The sequence below is a fragment of the Musca domestica genome, unplaced genomic scaffold (assembly GCF_030504385.1).
Source record: "Musca domestica strain aabys unplaced genomic scaffold, Musca_domestica.polishedcontigs.V.1.1 14, whole genome shotgun sequence".
Classification (NCBI taxonomy): Eukaryota; Metazoa; Arthropoda; class Insecta; order Diptera; family Muscidae; genus Musca; species Musca domestica.
The window spans coordinates 10,880,078-10,901,795 of NW_026712192.1; the positions used below are offsets into that span (position 1 = coordinate 10,880,078).

General features: G+C 33.9%; 1 protein-coding gene across 15 annotated transcripts in view; it reads right to left on the reverse strand.

Moving 5' to 3' along the window:
- Window positions 1-21,718, reverse strand: part of LOC101899720 (small conductance calcium-activated potassium channel protein) — a 725,164-nt gene that overhangs the window by 452,261 nt on the left and 251,185 nt on the right. For all 15 annotated transcript variants that reach the window (XM_059119190.1, XM_059119189.1, XM_059119188.1 and 12 more), the window contains one exon: window positions 381-1,415. In XM_059119190.1, coding sequence (XP_058975173.1) covers window positions 381-1,415 — 1,035 coding nt within the window. The remainder of the gene's footprint in view (window positions 1-380; window positions 1,416-21,718) is intronic.

The following is a 21,718-nucleotide window of genomic DNA, read 5'->3' on the forward strand; positions in this document are numbered from 1 at the left end:
AGCTTTTAACGCTCTTTGGGTAAAGAACCCTAAATTTTCAATAGATTTTCCATTGAATCTTGTCCTCAAATCTGATCTTCAAACCTGCACTTCATATTACATCTGAAATTTGGTTTCAAAAGTAAAACTTTCACAGTGTTAAGGAAGAAAAGTAGTGATAGAAGAAGGTGCTCGGAAATATGTCAAACAATTTATAAAAATGTTCGCACAATATAAACATCACACTTCACATTCATTTGTCAAAGAAGATAAAATGGAAAAGTTTTGACAACATCGGGAAAGTGATTGGGTTTTCATTCATATTTTAGAGGGGGTCAGAATAATTTAATTTAAAAAAATAAATAAAATATGCTTTAAAAATTACGTTCGAAAAGACTCACCTGTTTGAAGGGTCTCATGCCTCCGTTGATACGCAACGAATCGGCCGCAATACCAGCTATGCCATCAGTTTCTGTGGAGCGCAACTGTTTGAGAGAGACATTAGGCACGGTATGAGAATGACCGCAGGTGCTGTGGGCCCCGCAGCAAACACCACTTGTGCTCGATTCTGGCTGGGAACTTTGGCGTATGATACGCGAACCATTTGTGGGCGAGGAGGTTACCAAAACCGGGGGCACATTGTGAGGCAGGGCATTATTCGAGCCGCCATAGACGACGAGGGAACCACCCAGATTTCCTTGTTGAAAGGCACTTTTGACACTATCGCGTGACGTTGAACGATCCATGTGACCTGTGGTCGATATGGGTGTGGTTGAGGCACGTCGGCTGCAGTTTCTGCAGGCACGACAACGATTTTGGGCACTCGGAGACAATGGATTGGATGAAAGATTCTGATATGAGGATGTTCCCAAGTTGGTGGTGCTCGCATTGTTGTCCGGATACGAGTTGTTTAAATTCGTTATTGATATGGTTGGTTGTTGTTGCAGCTTGCTAGTTGGCTGTTGTTGTTGTTGCTGCTGCTGATGTTGTTGTGTTTGTATGGAGGTTGTGGGCGCAGATGAAGACAACTGCTGTTGCTGATGATTTTGATTCTGATTCTGATTGTAATCTTGGTCCTCTTGATACACTTCTATGTCAGGCACTGTGGCCGTCCGAAGCCCCTGCTCGACATCTTCGTCGGCTATGCGACAACTTCCGCCACCATCGCGATCGCTGTCATCCGAACCCAAACGGGTTTGCTGCGACAGTTGGGGACTCGTTAGATATGTGGAAGTGCGATCCTGTCGTATCAGTGTGGGCTTCTGTGACGCTGTGGAAGTCATGTTATTCGTTGTTGGTCCATTAGCTGAATTCATTTTGAGTTGTCTTAATACCGAAGACTTGCATTTGGGTGTTTGCGAGACTAGTAGTGAATCTGTTTCTTCTGAGCTAACATAACCGGAATTTGTGGCATCGGTTAATTTTTGCATTGACATCTGTAACAAAAATAAAATTCAAGAATTAGAAAATTATTGGAATTTTTTGAAAAAGAAAAAAATAGAAATAATTTAAAATATTCTGACAAAATTATCATGACTTTCGAAATGATTTTTTAAGAAATTTTATTGAAGTAAAAAACTTGAATATCTTTTAAGGACTATTAAAGTTCCACACAGGATTTTTTGTATACATTTTCAAGGACTATCAAACGTGGATTTTTAAAATATTTTCGAAGAAACTATCCGAGTATCAGTCGTGGATTTTTTAAATATATTTCTTCTAAGGACTATCAGAGTATCAAACGTAGATTTTTAAATATATTTTTTTTTAAATCAACAGAGTATCAAACGTGGATTTATTAAATATATTTTTTCAAGGACCATCAGAGTATCAGACGTGGATTCTTTAAATATATGTTTTCAAGGATCATCAGAGTATCAGACGGAGATTTTTTAAATATATTTTTTCAAGGATCATCAGAGTATCAGACGTGGATTTCTTAAATATATTTTTTGAGGATCATCAGAGTATCAGACGTGGATTTTTTTGAATATATATTTTCAAGGATCATCAGGGTATCAGACGTGGATTTTTTAAATATATATTTTCAAGGATCATCAGAGTATCAGATGTGGATTTTTTAAATGTATTTTTTTCCAAGGAATATCAGAGTATCAGACGTGGATTTTTTAAATGTATTTTTTGTTTCAAGGAATATCAGAGTATCAGACGTGGATTTTTTAAATGTATTTTTTCCCAAGGAATATCTGAGTATCAGACGTGGATTTTTTAAATGTATTTTTTTCCAAGGAATATCAGGGTATCAGAAGTGGATTTTTTAAATGTATTTTTTTCCAAGGAATATCAGGGTATCAGAAGTGGATTTTTTAAATATATATTTTCAAGGATCATCAGAGTATCAGACGGGGATTTTTTAAATGTATTTTTTTTCCATGGAATATCAGAGTATCAGACGTGGATTTTTTAAATGTATTTTTTTCCAAGGAATATCAGGGTATCAGACGTGGATTTTTTAAATATATGTTTTCAAGGATCATCAGAGTATCAGACGTAGATTTTTTAAATATATTTTTTCAAGGATCATCAGAGTATCAGACGTGGATTTTTTAAATATATTTTTTCAAGGATCATCAGAGCATCAGACGTAGATTTTTTAAATATATTTTTTCAAGGATCATCAGAGTATCAGACGTGGATTTTTTAAATATATTTTTTCCAAGGGCTATCAGAGTATCAAACGTGGATTTTTTAAATATATTTTTTTCAAGGACCATCAGAGTATCGGACGTGTATTTTTTAAATATATTTTTTCCAAGGGCTATCAGAGTATCAAACGTGGATTTTTTAAATATATTTTTTTCAAGGACCATCAGAGTATCAAACGCGGATTTTTTAAATATATTTTTTCAAGGATCATCAGAGTATCAGACGTTGGTTTTTAAATGTATGTTTTCAAGGATCATCAGAGTACAAGTCAGGAGTTTTTTAAATATATTTCTCAAGGACCATCAGATCATCAAACGTGGATTTTTTAAATATATTTTTTCAAGGATCATCAGAGTATCAGACATGGGGTTTTAAATATATTTTTCAGGGATCATCAGAGTACCAGTCATGGGTTTTTTAAATATATATCTCAAGGACCGTCAGAGTATCAGACGTGGATTTTTTAAACAGTTTTTTTTTTCAAGGACTATCAGAGTATCAAACTTGCATTTTTTAAATATATTTTTTCAAGGACTATCAGAGTATTAAACGTGGATTTTTTAAATATATTTTTTCAAGGATCTTCAGAGTATCAGACGTGGATTTTTATAATATATTTTTTCAAGGACTATCAGAGGTTTAAACGTGGATTTTTTAAATATATTTTTTCAAGGATCTTCAGAGTATCAGACGTGGATTTTTATAATATATTTTTTCAAGGACTATCAGAGTATTAAACGTGGATTTTTTAAATATATTTTTTCAAGGATCTTCAGAGTATCAGACGTGGATTTTTATAATATATTTTTCAAGGACTATCCGAGTATCAAACGCGAATTTTTTAAATATAATTTTTTTAAGGACTACTCCTTTATTTTTGAATATATATTTTTAAGGACTAAAATTGGATTTTTAAATATATTTTTAAGGACTAAAATTGGATTTTTTAAATATATTTTTTAAGGACTAAAATTGGATATTTTTAAAGGACTAAAATTGGATTTTTAAATATATTTTTAAGGACTAAACGTGGATTTTTTAAATATTTTTTAAGGACTAAAATAGGATTTTTAAATATATTTTTAAGGACTAAACGTGGATTTTTTAAATATTTTTAAGGACTAAAATAGGATTTTTAAATATATTTTTAAGGACTAAACGTGGATTTTTTAAATATTTTTAAGGACAATACCTGGATTTTTTAAATATTTTTAAGGACAATACCTGGGCTTTTTAAACCATTTTAAGGACAATTCCTGGATTTTTTAAAAAACATTTTTCAAGGATAAAAATATTTTTATTTTTAAAATATTGTTTAAGAGCTCAAAATGGATGTTCTAAACTTTTTTTTTTGGACTTCTAAAATATTTTTCTAATGACTAAATATATTTTTAAAGACTAAATATATTTTTTAAAAATATTTTTTAAGAACTAAATATATTTTTAAATATATTTTTAAGGACTAAATATATTTCTTAAACATATTTTTACTGACTACATATATTTTTGAAATATATTTTTAAGAACTAAATATATTTTTTAAATTCAATTTTGAAAACAAAATTTTAAAGACTTAGCGTGGTTTTTTTGGTCTATTTTTTACGGACTAAGTATATATTTTTAAATATATTTTTGAAAGACTAAATATATTTTTTAAATTTAATTTTTTAAATATTTTTTAAGGACTATCAATGTTTCGATCGTGGTCTTTGTAAATATTTTTAAGGACTATCAAATGTGCATTTTTAGATGTATTTTTGAAGGACTATCAGGGTATCAAACTTGGAATTTTTAAATATATTTTTAAGGACTATGTGAATATCAAACGTGGATTTTTTAAATATTTCTCGCAAGGAGTCTCAATGCGAGAAACGCGGATTTTTTACTTTTTTCTAAATTTTTTCGTCAAATATATTTTTTTAAATGTCTGCCTTTATGATAATTTTGATTTCTTATACCCCTACTCGGCTCCGACAATCTGTTCCCTGCAATTAAATTCCTTGTTTTTTTGTCATCTTCCATTCAATTTCTCCCTGTTGCCCACGAAAGCACTCAAGTTCTTTTGGTGAACATAACTTGGCTGTCTGATTACAGAAAATTGTTCCGCAAACAGCTATAATAATGTTGACATATTCAATTGTTATGCAGAAATATTTTCAAGCATTATTCAGCTTGTGCATGTTTCCCTTCTTTTTCCTGCTGCGACATATTCCTTGACCCATTTCTCTAGAAAAAATGTTCTTTCTTCAAACTTTTCCTCCTTTGCGAACATTTATAGTCAGGACATGACCAAACATTTATCATGAGAATATTTCTGTGCATACCTACAAACATTTGTATATTTAAAAGTGCATATGTATGTATATGTGCACAAGCATAGCTATAAACTGTTTTCAAAAATTACCATATGTCATTTGTTACTTGGTCTCCTACGGCGCGGATGCATTGCTTACTTAAGCGCACACTTAAAGCTAGTTTAGAGGTAAACCATTTAAACAGTGGTTTTAAATGAAATGCTTGCTTGCATAGGCATAAATTGGTATTTGGTTGCGTAATTTGCTTTAATACTTTCAATGCACAATGTTGCCAGAAAAGACATAAGCCCTGTAATTAATAGTGTATTATTGAAAATTTGCATAATAGACTGGGATATTAGTAAATCGCTGAAAAATGAAACGATTTCTTTGCAGGCGTAACTTATTCAGCTTAAATGGTAAATTTTTGTGAGAATAGTTGCTGATCATAAAAAAAAAACAAAAATAATCAGATACTACTTGTCTTCAGCCGAATGTGGAATGTATTTGTAGAACCTTTCGTCCTTTGATCAATGTCAATATTGAATATAACAAATCCACCTAGATTAATAAAAAAAAATAACAACAAAAATATACCATTAACCTTTCTACAGGTTCCTCTCTCACAAAGCATGAAATGTGAAATTTTCTCCGATTCTTTTCAAAGTGCGCTTATTGCATTCCGTACACGTCCTGCGTACAGTACACATATAATTATCACAACAACTTAAACTTCCTGACTTGCTAGCTAGGCCTGGCGAAGTAACCTTCACCATGGGTAAATTAGATGGCTTAAAAATATCTAACATTTAGGGGGAAACCACTACATGAGCTATGAGCCAAAATTTCTAAAAATGTTGAATATCATATTTACTAAACCATGGAGTGGCTAGGACCTTTAAAACATATATTTCTACAAATTAACGTTGTTTGGTGGATATTCTTGCAAAAATATGTTATACCTATTTGGTTTTCAAAATTACAATTAATTTTGGTAAAAATGCAGCTGGGGTCCACAAAACACGCCTAAAACCGTCAGGTTCTCCATGTGGGACTTATGTCGAAAGGTAGGCCGCTTTTGAATGTTTTCACATTTCTTGACTCTTTATTCCAATGAAGCCTTATCTACTGACCTTTTCTGAATTGATGTAACACTCGAGTTAGATTTTGTTATATTGGGCGCCATTTTTTTCTATATTCTCTTTCTTTTTTCCATAAAAGTGGCGTTGGGCGCCAAATTTTTTTTTTCGACGCTATAACATTACGAGCAATTAAGTTTCTAAATTTTACATTGATTTGGCAGAAATACAACTAGATTTCAATTCGAAATATGTAATTTTTTCAATATTTTTCAGAAATGGGTTCTATTTCAAAGGATGACTTTCCTAAATTCTTCTTCGAGTTTAAAATTTGTTTCCCGTGGTCATCAATGCCTCAATATTCGAATTCCCATTGGAGATTTTGAACCATATATTTTTTTTTTTATGTTCGCCATTGTTCCTGAAAAATTATTAAAAAACTTGATTTGATACTCTACTTTCATTTTTTTACATTGGGCGCCATTTGTCTTAAATGCTTCTTCGAGGTAATGAGATTTGGGATCTTTTTCTAAATTTGTTTCCCTTTGTCCAATACTTTTATATTCTAATTCACTTAGATGAATTTTATTAGGATTTGGTTACATTACTGGGTAATAAGACTAAGTTTTGATTCGATTGGTTTACGTTAGTCGCCATTACTTCAAACACTATCGAAACGATGGCCGACATTGAAAAATTTTTCGTATTTTTTGTAATTTTTATTCAACGATGATTTTTTGTATTCTTTGATAATTTAAAACATCAAATTACAGGATATTCAGGAATCCGAGACCTTCAAAACACCAAAATCAAAGGTCTATGGTTTATAGTTGATATTTCAAATGTAAGCCTTTAATTAAATACCTCACATTGATTTTGTTAAACTAGGCGCCACTTTTCAATTTTTTCTATGCAGGGTATATTAGCATTGTCATTCCGTTTGTGAAATATTCATAATAGACCCTACAAAGTATATATATTCTAGACCAGCGTAAAATTCTAATCCGATCTAGCGATGTCCGCCTGTATGTCTGTCCGTCATTCTGTTGTAATTACGCTATTTTTCGAACGAATTGTTATAGAAGGCTAAAATTTTGCATACATATGCAGGTTAAGTTCGTAAAGGGGTCATTTCGGCTCACGTTTTCGTATAGCCCCCATATAACGGTACCTCCCGATATTCGGTATTTTCATGATTTTAGCGACCTTATTTATCGGAATTATTTAAAATTTCATATTTGAAGTTCGTAATGGGTACTACAGTCTATGACAAAAATTTTTTTGACATTATACATCGGAATTGTAACAAACTTCGTATTTAAAGTTCGTAATGGGTACTACAGCCTATGACAAAAAATTTCGTATGAAGGTTCACGTTTTCGTATATCCTCCATATAACGGTACCTCCCGATATTCGCTATTTTAATGATTTTCTTGTTGAAATAAAATATTGACAATATCCTCCTCTTTAATTTGTGTGAACAAAAATTCGTTTAATATGATCCGATAACGTAATGGCCACTTCTTGCTCATTTTCGAAGAAAAATGTTCCAATCATGCACCTGGACAAAAATTCGCACCAAACAGTGACTCCTTTTGAGTGCCTCGGCTTTTCAACTTATGGTCGCTGCTTTCTACTGCTAATGCGACATTTGTGTGTTTTTTACATACGAGGCTGAAGGTGCTGCTTTTCTTTCAAACTCAGTATGCAATTTTCATACACATTCCGACGGAAATCCGACCTGCAAAGTAGTCAGATTACTGTATCTTTTAATACGACTAAAGTATACAATAACTTGAGCCTGTTACTCAGGACTCACATGGAAATGAGATTTATATAAAAAATTCCGGTTTAAATGTGGTAATACAAAATATGTAAGATTTTCAGATTCTATAAGAAGTGTTTGTTTTACTATCTTCAGGAAAATTGTAACGTTAGACGACTATATCGGTCAAAATATTACCAATATATTAACTTTTTTTCGATTTTCTTAAGTTGGGCGCCATTTCAAAAGTTCCATATATGTTGACCGCCAATATATTGAATTTGTTTTCGATATGGTTAAATATTCATCGGTCAGGTTAATTGTTGATTTGTTTCTACAGCATTAAAACTTCAAAAACCAATAGAGACCTGGAAAATACCTAGAGGGTCCATCATCTTTAAATATGACTATAATTATTAAACATTTTTGAGACATATATATTGAAATGAAAACTAAGCATGAATCATGTGTGTCCAATATAAAATAAATCTGTTTTTAGGACTTTATAATATATCTCTGTGTTTCAGGAATATTTTAACTTTATGATGACCTATGAATTTGCTACTGATGGTGTTTTTGAAAGAGTTATTCCCATAATAAATGGCACTATACTAAAAATTCTAACAGCCGATATATAGTGAATATGTAGAATTTCTGTTAATATCGTGACAGTTCTACATCCAATGGTTTGCATTCGCACTTATCAACAATTTTGAAAACACAGTTTCCAAATGTGGGCCGCAACACTTAAATTCGCAACCATATTTTTTATCGAATATATACATACACATATATTCGTGTTGCACAATAAATTCGCTTATAAACATAACGTACATAATGGTAACAAGGAAAAGACGTACCGAACGTTTATTATTACTGGCAGTACAAAAAAAAAAAAAAAAAAAAAAAAACAAAAAACTACCTCGGATAGGATAAACGAAGAGAAGTTTTGTTTTGTACGGAAAACTAAAGGAAAGAAAAGAAAAATTAACTGCAATTTCTATTGTTCCGGCACGGGTGGATGAAACGAAGTGTGCATTGGAGGGCGGGGGTCGTTTTCCTTGGCTGTTCGTTCCGACATGTAGCATTGGAATTTATTCGTTTCGCATGTCTACACATGCATATCGTATAAAGTTATGTATGTATATGTATTTATGTGCATATATGGCTGTGTATTCTATAAAACATTTGTCCTCTGACAACAATTTACAAAACGAACATTCTTTGGGAGTTGTTGATGAGCGTGTGTATCTGTGTTTGGGTGTGTGTGCGTGCGTTTTTTCCTTTTGCTTTATTTCCTGTCAACATTTGCCTTCAATTGGAAGTAACAATAATAAATTGTCACAATGTTTCATTGCACCCTTGCATGGCAAGTGACAATTACATTTGATTTTTCTTTTTTCCCTTGTTGTTGTTGTTGTTGCCGTTCTTGTTTTTCTTTTCATCGGAAATATTTCCTTTTGAACTGGGCCAAAGCTAACATTCAAAATAAATTGTAGGCGTTACATTTGCATTCGATTTTGAGACGATGGCTAGCAGGTGCCAGCATTAATCTTTTGCAGTTAGAAAAGGCGATTGAAATCTGCCAGATTAAAATGATAAATTTATGGGAGGATGTAGGGAAAATGTTAAGAATGTTAATAACCACATACATACCAAAAAATTAGATTTTTAAACCAAATTTCCAAAGTCGTAGTAAGAGGGTCACTCTTGGTCCGAAGGAATCAGATAAGGCTGGGGTTTTATTTTGGAAATTCGTACTAAAACGGTTCGAAAAGTTATATATTTCGAAAAGAGCTATAATTCTTAAATTTGGATTGAGGGTCACTACCAAAGGGTTTTTGAAAATTCGCACTATACAGGGTGAGATAAAATACTGCAACAAAGTCAATCGGCATCGTTTTTACATTTTTTTTTTTAATATTATTGAATGAAAGCAAAAAATGTCGGAAATAGCATCAAATTTTAGAATATGTTTAGATGTGTTCGAGTTGGTCACCTTTGGCACGAATTATGGCCTTCAAACGACCAATGAAACCGTCACACGCTGCCAGAATGTTGCTCTGCGGTATTTTGGCCAATTCCCGGCGAAGCGCTTGCTTGAGGTGATCGACACTTGGGTATTTTTAGTGCCAACCTTGCTTTCCAAAATACTCCAGACACAAGAGTCCAACGGATTGGTCTGCGGAGATTTTGGTGGCCCTTGTGCGCTGGAAATGAAGCGAGGAACTTCATTTTGTAATCATTCTTGGGTGTCGCGTTCTTAATGCGATGGGGCTTAGTCCTGTTGGAATGTCCAAGGTCTGCGGCCAAAATGTTTGCGTACCTAAGGCTTTAATACACCCTCCAGAATATATTCGAGATAATATTCAACATTTATTCTGATGCCACGGTCGGTTAATTCGAGTGGAGAGCGACCATCGGCTGTTATGGCGGCCCACACCATTACCATGGCCGCCGCATTAGTTCTGGTGGCCAACCGAATGTGGACATTTTCAGCTGACCTCTTTGGCAAGTAAACACGATCATTTTGTTTGTTTACAAACTGCTGGACAACAAATGTTTTCTCATCTGAAAACAACAAATTCGACAGTTCACCACTTTCGGCCAAGCGAAGCAACTTTTTAGCTCTTTTGAGTCTATTTTCTTTCTGTTGCAGTGTAAGTTCTAGCACTTTTTGGAATTTCAATGGATTTGCCGAATGTAATGTTGCAATATGTTCAGCTCACGAGCCAAGGCGTCGCGGGTTTCGATCATGGCGCTTTTTTACTTTTCGAACCATTTCTGCTGATGTTGCTGTTTTTTCCGTCCAAAGTACTAAAATTATATTCATTTGGTACCATTTCATATCATGTGAGTGGATAGAACTAAGAACTTGAAATTTGGAGTGGGAATCAAGTTTTAGAAATAGGGTTGCTTTAAGGAGGTACTCATTTATACGAAAAGTACGAAAAGGTACTAAATTTCGTTCAATTTCAAGGAACGGACGGAGCTGAAATCCTGAAATTTGAAATTTAAATTCCGACAAAGTGTAGGATTGGGATATGGAGATAGTTTTCGAAATTGGCGCTTATGTTCACGAAAAGTACAAAATGGTACTAAATTTGGTACAATTTCGATTTGGGTGAACCGATAGAGCTGGAATACTGATTTTGGAAATAAGATTACTATAGCTTTGTAGGTACTAAATTTGGTTCAATTTGAAGGAATGAATGGAGCTGGAATACTGAAATTGGAAATTTACGTTTCTGGTGGAGTGTAGGATTGGCCAATAGAGGTAATTTTCGAAATTTGTGCTAATGTGCACGAAAAGTACTAAATGGTACTAAATTTGGTACAATATCGAACCGATACAGCTGGAATACTGAAATTTAGAAATAAGATTTCTAGTACTTTGTAGGATTGGGATAAGTAGGAAATTTTGGAAATTCGTACTTATTTGTACTAAATGGTACTTAATTCGATACAATTTAAATTTTGGAAGAACCGGTTTAGTCGGAATTCTGAAGTTGGGAATAAGATTCCTATTAGATGGTATGATGTAGATAGTTATGGAAATTTTTACTTATGTGTTCTGGTACAATAATTAATAATGGTAATAAATTTGGTACAATTTAAATTTCGGTGAACCACTAGAGCTGGTGTCTTGAAAAAGATTAATGTTGGATTGTAGGATTAGGATATAGATTTAGTTTCGGAAATTTGTAATTAAATGTAATAAATTTGGTACAATTTGAAATTGTTGGAATGTGGGATTTGGATATGGAGGTAGTTTTCGAAATGTGTACTACATGGTAATGAATTTGGTACAATTTGTATTTGGGCGAACGGATAGGGGTGGAATCGAGAAATTTTCTAATTGGAATTACTGTGGAAGTGTATGATTGGGGTATGTAGGAAGCTTTGAAAATTCATACTTATTTGCACTAAACATAACTTAATTTAGAACAATTTGGATTTGGGAGAACCGAAAGGGCTAGAATCCTGAAATTGGGTAATGAGATTTTTATGGGATTGTATGATTGAGGTACTTAATTTAGTACAATTTGAATTTGGGAGAAACGATAGGACTGGTATTCTGAACTTGGATAATGAGATTTCTATGGGATTGTATGATTGAGGTACGAAAGTAGTTTTTAGAAATTTGAAGTATAGGATTTGGGTATGTAGGAAGATCTAAAAATTCGCACTTATGTGTACTAAAATTAGTACATTTTGGATTTGTGTGAACCGATAGAGCTAGAATTCCGAATTTGTTTGTTAAGGTCACTCTTGGTGTCTGTGGTTAAGATATGGAGGTGGTTTTGAAAATGTATGCTATAATTGTTTGAAAAATACTAAGTGGTACTAAATTGGGTATTTGGTGAAGGGATAGAGTTGAAATCTCGAAATTTGATATTAGGACTCTTTTGGTATCTGATGTTGATATCTGGTGGGGGTTTTTAAATGCCTACTATAATTGTTCGAGAAGTACTAAATAGTATTAACTGTGGATCACTGTTGATGTCTAGGATGGAAAAATGTAGATTGTTTTGGATATGTGTACTGTTTTTTGTTTTTCAAAATCTTAAACCCTATGTGGCGGAGTTGCCAGAAGAAGTGGTCCGATTTCTACAATCTTTATAACTCATCTAGTGTTTAGGGAAATATTGAGATACGCCAAATCTGAATGGAATCGGATGTTAATTTCGCATTTTATGAGCTTCATGGATATTCCAAAATTTGACCCTTTGTGGGGTGAAGTGAACCAATATATTCCATCTTCACAGAAGATATTGTATTAGTAGAAATAATGGGATGAGTAAAATATGAAGAGAACCGGATGCTTATTTCGGATTTTATAATCGTTTTGGTTATTCAAAACTTTGAGGGAGGTACCCGAAGGAATGGTTTGATTTCTACCATTCTTATAACAGATCTTGTGTTGATAGAAATATTGAGACGTCCAAAGTCTGAATGGAATCGGATGTTAATTCCGCGTTTTATGAGCTTCATAGGTTTTCAAAATTTTGCCCTTTGTGGATGAGGTACTAGAAGTAGTGGACCGAAATATTCCATCTTCCCACCAGACCTTGGGTTAATAAAAATATTAGATTGTGTGTAATTTCAAGGCAATCGGACTCTTACATCACATTTTATGAGAGTTGTAATTATTCAAAATTTTGACCATTTGTGGAGGAGGTACTTGATGGAGTGGACCGTTATTGTTCATTTTCATACCTGACTCAGCACTGACGCAAATATTAGGATTTGCAAAGTTGAAGCAAAATCGGATTATCCTTTCTCTTTCTGTGCAAAAAAATAAATACTTTTGAAATTTTCGACCATTTGTGGGGGAGGTAATAGAAGGAGTGGACCGATTTATTTCATCTTAACACCAGACATTGCGTTAATGTAAATATTGGGGTGTGCGAAATTTGAATACAATCGGACTCTGACATCATATTTTATGAGAGTTGTAATTATTTAAAATTTTGACTATTTGTGGGGGAGGTACTTGACGGAGTAAACCGATATTGTCCATTTTCCTCCTGACCAAGCACTTACAAAAACATTGGGATTTGCAAAGCTTGCTCAAAATTGGCTGATCCTTTTTCTCTCTATGTAATAAATTATTATTATTTATTTATTTATTTATTTTTTTTTTTTTGAAAATTTTGACCGGAAGTAGTCTCACAATGCTTGTATCCCAACTCGATCTAAGTTTGACAATATTATTACGATGTACCAAGTTTGGACCAAATCGAATACTCCCTTCGAGAGTAATCGTACGGATGGACACCCTAGATCGACTCCAAATATCCTGAAAAGGATTTGGTCCAAAGAGACCTAGGGTCTCAAACCGTTCATTTCGATGAGGCACGCTTTGGCCGTATCAAATGATATATACCCCCTGAGTTTCAATAGAAAACGAAAAATAGACAAGCTGCCAGTACTGGATGGTGTAAACCTGAATTTTTTTTCGAGTTCCAAATATCACGCTACGCTTCTGAACTAGTCTTTAAACATTGCCCTCTACACATGCAGAAATGCTATAGAATAGAGCTGGGGGCTTTAACCAAAAGCCATGCATTGGAAGTACGTCACAGTGGTCTTTCCTGTTCTAACCTATGTAGCCTTGCGATCAAGTTCAGGTCGCTCATATCTGGGCCAAGAGTCGCATCCTAAAACTTTAGCTCTCTAAAGCTCTCCTCAATCCGCGTTGAACGTTATACGAAACAGCCAGACATTGAATCTATTGGTCCAGTTTCAAGCACTGAAGCTACGGAGGATGGCACTTTTCGCGTTGTGATCCTACAAGGATCCGAGATATATCTGCATGTCGGAATATTATAGGGGAAGGTGATACATGTCCATTTTTTTTTCGATTTCAAAAAACAAGCCTTTCTAGCACTTCGACGGCCGCATTCGAAGATGTATCTTTTATTTTATCCATTTTTTTTTTTTCAGCAAAATAAATGTATTTGCTATCTTCATATAATATGGTCCGATTGAAATATAAATCATTAATCAAATGCCAACCTTAAATAAAAAAAATCTATTGCAAATTTATCTGGAAATCTTCAATTCAATATGCATCGCTTCGTTTCTCAAAGAAATATTTTAGCAAATGTTGTTGTTGTTATTTTGTTTTGTTGTGCCATTCTTGAACTGGATGCCACTTCAATTGGAAATAAATGGAAATAGAAACATTGAGTAAAACAAACTAGTCAAAGGTTATACATATTTTATTAGCCTTTGTATTCGGTGCTGTGATGTACTTGTGCACAAGGATCTAATGCCAGTATTTGTTTCATCCATCCTTTAAAGACAGTACGGACATTTCAATTTCAGATTTTTTTAAACGCCACTATAAAGTACTTCATTGCTTATCTATTATGAAAAAAGTGAAAAGTGTCTAAAAATATTACATTGCAATATTATCACCCATTTCGTTTCATTTAATGTTTAAAGCCTTGTGCCTGGCAATCTTGAGGGAGAAATTCATATTTTATGTCTTCCCTATTTTCTCGGTCATTCGCCAATCATTTTCCATTGCAAATTGGCTGTTTTATTATCCTCTTCAAATTCATTATTTATCACTTGGCTATAAACGTTAAAATTGAGTTGCTTTTAAGCCATTATCTTTGATTTTCAATTAATTTTCCTGCTATTTTGCGTAGCACCCTTTAATGACCCAAAGGAGTGTTATTTAAAATTTGATCACCAAAAACTAAGAATTAAGGGATTTTAAAAGTTTTGTTAAATGTTCATAGTTCTAAGAAAAGTTCGAAAGTAAAAAAAAAAATAGTGAAAATAAAGTTATATTGATTTTTAAGGCTACAAAGAAAGGTATTTGTAGGAATGTGAAATGAATAGATTTATATTTAAATTACAATTGCTTCTAATGAATGTTGCGTTAATAGGTTTATCTTAAAAAAAAGTAAATAAAAACAGTAAGTTCGGCCGGATCGAACTTTGAATACCCTCCACCATTTGGTACAAATTTAACAATTTTCAAAAAAAAAAAATCAGTTTAAAATTCTGTTAAAAACTTGAAAATACCCAATGCAGCCGTATATTAGAGTCTATACGACGACGTGGACCTGCATAGGCAACTTTTGTCACCAGCTATTAGAATATTCAAATTTGAAACTTAAAAAAAAAATATGTTCATAATGTTTAGGGCGGTACCATGGTGGTTATAAAACGTGAATCTGCACAGACAATTTTCTGTCATAGGCTGTAATATCCATTACGAACTTTAAATGCGAAATTTGAAACAATCCCGGTAAATAATGTCGCCAAAATCATCAAAATACCGAATATTGGGGGTTATACAAAGACGTGGACCTGCACAGACAATTTTCTGTCATAGGCTGTAGTATTCATAACGAACTTTAAATATTAATTCTGAAACATTTCCGGTAAAAAATGCCGCTAGAATCATCAAAATACCGAATATCGGGAGGTACCGTTATATGGGGGCTATACGAAGACTTGGACCTAGATGGCCCATTTTCAATACCAAAAGTCCTGCAGACATAGTATACATTTGAGTAAAATTTTCATTTCGTTCGGAAGCTAGAGATTAGATTATAAATCATTGTATATTGAGAAACCTTAAAATATTATGACACTTTTACCTCAAGAACAGTTCATACACATTCGTTTTGGAGAGAATAATTTAAAACTTTCTCTCCATTTTACTAGTTGTAATTTTAACACAAAATTTTCACTTGAAGTATATCAAATTCGAATGTAAAATTGTTTTAAACATTTTTTAAAATTTTTAAGAACCTCTGTACCTTGATATGTCATTTATTTATTTTTTTTCTTTGACGCCTTCCAAATATCAGGTGTCAACTCAAACCAGTGAGGAAAAGTAAAAAGTCGGGCGGGGCCGACTATATGATACCCTACGCGGCTATGCATATTTAGTAAAGCTCCCGTAACAAAATAATTTAATTCAAGTAGATCATACCACCTAACAACATTTGGCTTTAGAGCAATTATAATTTGGTTTCAGACGGAACTAATATAGTGGACATATATCCAACTCTGAATCGATTTTCACTAAATTTAACGGAGACATTTTAATCTTACATTATATTAAAACAAGTAAGAAAGCTGTAAGTTCAGCCGGGCCGAACTTTGAATGCCCTCCACCATTTGGGAATTTTTTAAATGAATGTAGCCGTTATATTACTGTCTCTATGACGACGCGGGCCTGCATAGGCAGCTTTTGTAATAAGCCATTACAATATTTAAATGCGAAACTTGAAAAAATGCTGTGAATAATGTAGCTAAAATCTTCAAATACCAAAATTGAAACAATTCCGGTACCGAATATCGGGGTTATACGAAGAGGTGGACCTGCATAGACAATTTTGTGTCATAGGCTGTAGTACCCATTACGAATTTCTAATAAAAAATTTTCAGTCATTATTCCGGTAAAAAATTCTGGTAGTCATCAAAATACCGAACATCGGGAGGTACAGTTATATGGAGCTATACGAAGACATGGACCTGGATAGACAATTTTCAGTCATAGGCTTTGTTATTCATTACGAACTGCAATCAACAAATTTGAAACAATTCCGGTGAATAATGTCGCTAAAATCATCAAAATACCGAATATCGGGAGGTACCGTTACATGGGGGCTATACGAAGACGTGGACCTGCATAAACAATTTTCTGTCTTAGACTGTAGTATCCATTGCGAACTTCAAATACCACATTTGAAATAATTCCGGTGAATAATGTCACTAAAATCTTCAAAAAACCGAATATCGGGAGGTACCGTTATATGGGGGCTATATGAAGACGTGGACCTGCACAGACAATTTTCTGTCTTAGGCTGTAGTACCCATTTCGAACTTCAAATACCAAATTTGAGACAATTCCGTTGAATAATGTCGCTAAAATCGTCAAAATACCGAATATCGGTAGGTACCGTAATATGGGGGCTATATGAAAACGTGGACCTACATTGCCCATTTCCGAACATAACCTGCCTACTGGAAAAATAGACATGTGTGCAAAATTGTAGCCTTCTATCTTAATTCGTTCGAAAGATAGCGTTATTACAATAGACAGACGGACAGAGGGACAGAGAGACGAACATACAGACGGACATGGCTAAATCGACTTAGAATTTTACGCTGATCAAGAATATATATACTTTGTTGGGTCTGACATTACTTGTGACTTAAATTTGTCGGCACAGGCTGTATCAAAACGTTGACCAATTTTCATTAATAAAAGTCCGGTACGTACTTCATTTCGTACTTCGTACTGCGGAAGCTAGAGTGATTTCCACGGTAGACAAACGGAAACCACTAAACAGACATAAAATTTTGTGGGGTCTTAAATTTATATCTCGAGGTGTTACAAACGGAATTACAAACTTAAAATACCCTACATGCTACGATGGAGGGTATAAAAATAGAAATGAAAAGTGATGCGGACTAATGTCACAAAAGTAATATTTGGCTTAGTTTAAGTAATAGAAAATTTACATCCGAAACTATAGGTTTTTGGACACTTACCCTATATGACATTGTTACAACCTCCATTTACTGCATATATTGTTTTTTTTTTTTTTTTTTAACTGAACCATTGTAAACATATAACCTCGTCTTTAAATTTATAAAGATGTACATATTTCAGAATTTCCCGCTGTATCTATGTTAAATTTTGACTAAACCTCTATCAATGCTACAATCAAATGAATTTAGTTTTTTCAAATGAAATTCTGCTTTATAGTTATGTTGCATGCAAAACCACCATAAATTCTCTTTTTGTTCTCCTTTCGTTTTGTTACGCTTCTCTCGTCAAATCCTTATGATTGACAAAATGCTTTTGCAGTGTTGTTCATTTCTTCAGTGATGGTTGTGAGTGAGAGTGAGTGTCCCCTCCGACCTCCTCGCCGAACATTCGTCCACACACATACATTGCCACTAAACAATGGTTCATAAAAAACAGAACTACAATTGTTTTAATGTCGTTACACAAATGTTTGCGAAAGCGAGGAAAGAACATAAAAAGGAGCTCTTTAACCCAAATGCATAGATTATTGCAAATATTCGCAATACCGAAAGTTGGACTAGGGGGTGAAGGAGAAATTGTTGTTGAGCTGAGCATTTTTTTACGATTCTGCACAGGGAAATTCAATTCGCTGATTTTGAACAAGGCTCCCTACGTTCTTTCATCCCACCCCTCGCAACAAGTATTCGGATAGGAACATTAGCTGCAGTGGAACATCATTACGAACAGATAGTCAATAGTGGCTTGGCAGCAAAAACAGCAACAAAAACAACAATAATTATTCAGAACATATCAGTTTATGTTATTAAAGGCAATTCCTCCGTATAAAATTTTAACCAGTAAGGAAAACTCAAAAGTCGGGCGGGGCCGACTATATGATACCCTACACCACTATGCATATTTAGTACAGCTCTCGTAAAATAAAGGTTTATATTGGGTATTTCTGTGCTCTATGAGATATCTGGTACAAAATATGATTGTGGTAGAGTGCATATTCCGAAAGTTGGAGATTTAAACACGAAATCGGATGAAACATATATATGGGAGCAAATTTGAAATTCTTGCCCCTATGCTAAATTCGGTTGAAGTGCGAAAATCTACTTGGACTAATATTAGCCATTGGGTGCACAAAAAAACCTAAAATCGGACAAAAATATATAGGGATCCGATCTTGATAAAATTTGTATCACGTATTGCTAGGCCGAATCTAATATCTGGTACCAAATATCATTATTATGGGGTGTATTTTGCGAATGTGATGGACTTAAACACCAAAATCGGATGAAACATATATGTGGGAGCTATAGCTATATCTGAACCGATTTTCATCAAATTTGAAGCACATGCTTGCAGGCTGAATTCGGTCGGATGCAGCAAAATTCACACCATTTGGACTGATATTAGCCATTTGGTGCTCAAGAAACCTAAAATCGGATGAAGATATATATGAGAGCTATATCTAAATTTAGAACAATTTTCACCAATTTCAATAGGGTTCGTTCTTGAGCCAAACAAATGTTATTTAGAAAATTTCATCTCAATCGAATAATAAATGCGACCTGCATTTTGTTTACAAAAATACATTGACAGACGGACATGCATAAATCGAATCACCATAGTGGTAAGGGTATTATGTCTTTATGCATTTGTTTGTAACATGGCGAAGGAAGCGGGATAGAGCCATAGTTACTTTTGAGGATCTCTATAGAATCACTTTCTGAGTCGATTTATGCATGTCAGTCGATCCGTATTAAGTTTGTCATTCCGTTTGTAACACCTCGAAGCATACATTTTAGACCCCACAAAGTACATATGTTCTTGATCAGCCTAAAATTCTATGTCGGATTAGCGATGTCCGTCCGTCTATCGTCTGCACGTCTGTGGAAATCACTCTACCTTCCGAGCGAAATGAAGTAACTTAATAAAATATTGCTCAAATGTATATTATGTCTGCAGGACTTTTGGTATTGAAATGGGTCATGTAGGTCCACGTCTTCGTATAGCTCCCATAAATCGGTACCTCCCGATATTGCGTATTTTAATGATTTTAGCGACATTATTCGCCGAAATTGTTTCAAATTTGGTATTTAATGTTCACAATGGATACTACAGCCTATGACAGAAAATTGTATGTGCAGGTCCACGTCTTCGTATAGCTCCCATATAACGGAACCTCCCGATATTCGATATTTTGATGATTTTAGCGACATTTTTCAACGGAATTGTATCAAATTACGTATATACAGTTCGTGATGGATACTACAGCCTTAGACTAATAACTAAGACTAAGAAAATTGTCTGTCCAGATCCACGTCTTTGTATAGCCCCCACATAACGGTTCCTCCCGATATTCGGCTTTTTTAAGAATTTTAGAGACATTATTCACCGGAATTGTTTCAAATTTGGTATTTGAAGTTCGTAATGGATACAACAGCCTAAGACAGAAAATTGTTTGTGTAGGTCCACGTCTTCGTATAACCCCCATATACGGGGGTATACGAAGACGTGGCCCCGATATTCGGTATTTTGATGATATAAGCTACATTATTCACCGTTTTTTTTAGTTTCGCATTTGGATATTGTAATGGCTTATAGCAAAAGGTCCCTATATTGGTCCATGTCGTCGTATAGACCGTAATATAACTGCTACATTCGGTTTTTTTTTTAAATTTTTAACAGAATTGTTAACGTATTTATTTATTGTTTTTGAGAATTGTCAAATTCGTTCCAAACGGTGGAGGGTATTCAAAGTTCGGTCCGGCCGAACTTATAGCTTCTCTACTTGTTTTTTAAAAAAATCATGTCACGTTTATTATCCCATTGAAATGGAACTCTATTGAAATTGTTTAGAATCGGTTCAAGTTAAAATATAGCTCCCATACAAATCTCCAACCGATTTCGGGTTAATTGTGCTTCGAAGTTGCTAATATCAGTTCCAAATGAACTGAATTTTGGCACATCCGACCAAAATTCAGTTTAGAAGCAAGTACCTCAAATTCGGTTCAGATACAGCTATAGCACTCATATATATGTTTCATCCGATTTGGGGTTTCAATTCCATCACATGCGTAACATGCACTCTACAAGAATGATATTTAGTACCTGATATCAGAAACAGCCCTGAAATACATCTGATAATTTGTATCTAGTTCGCTTCATATTTGGATATAGCTCCTATATCTATATCTTCAACCGATTTCGGGTTAATTGTGCACCAAATGGCGAATATCACCACAAATGGGCTGAATTTTGACAATTCCGACTGAATTCTGCCCAGAAGCAATTACTTGAAATGTTGGTGAAATTCGGTTTAGATATAGCTATAGCTCCTATTAATTTTTCAACCGATTTTGGAATTTAAGTCCCTCACCTACGCAGTATGCACTCCACAACATTGATATTTGTTAGCGGACATCAGATACAGCCGGATACCTCTGTCAAATTTTATAGAGATCAGATTTGGATGTAGCTCCCATATATATCTTTATCCGATTTCCAAATGGCTAATATCAACCTAAATTGTCTGAAATAGAAACAAGTACCTCAAATTTTATGAAAATATGTTCAGATATAGCTGTAGCTCCCACATATATGTTTCATCCGAAATGGCATTTTAAGTCCCTCACATGCGTAATATGCATCCCACATTAACGATCTTTGTTACTAGATATCAGATACAGCTCAGAAATAATGAATAAAATTTTGTCAATATCGGTTCAGATTTGGATATAGGTCCAATATAATCTTGTACCTAATGACCAATATCTGACAAAAAGTCCTGAATTTTGGTACATCCGACCGTATTCAGTCTAGAAACAAGTATATTAAATTTGGAGAAAATCGGTTCAGATATAGCTATAGCTCCGATATATGTGTTTCATTCGATTTGGTGTTTAAGTTCCT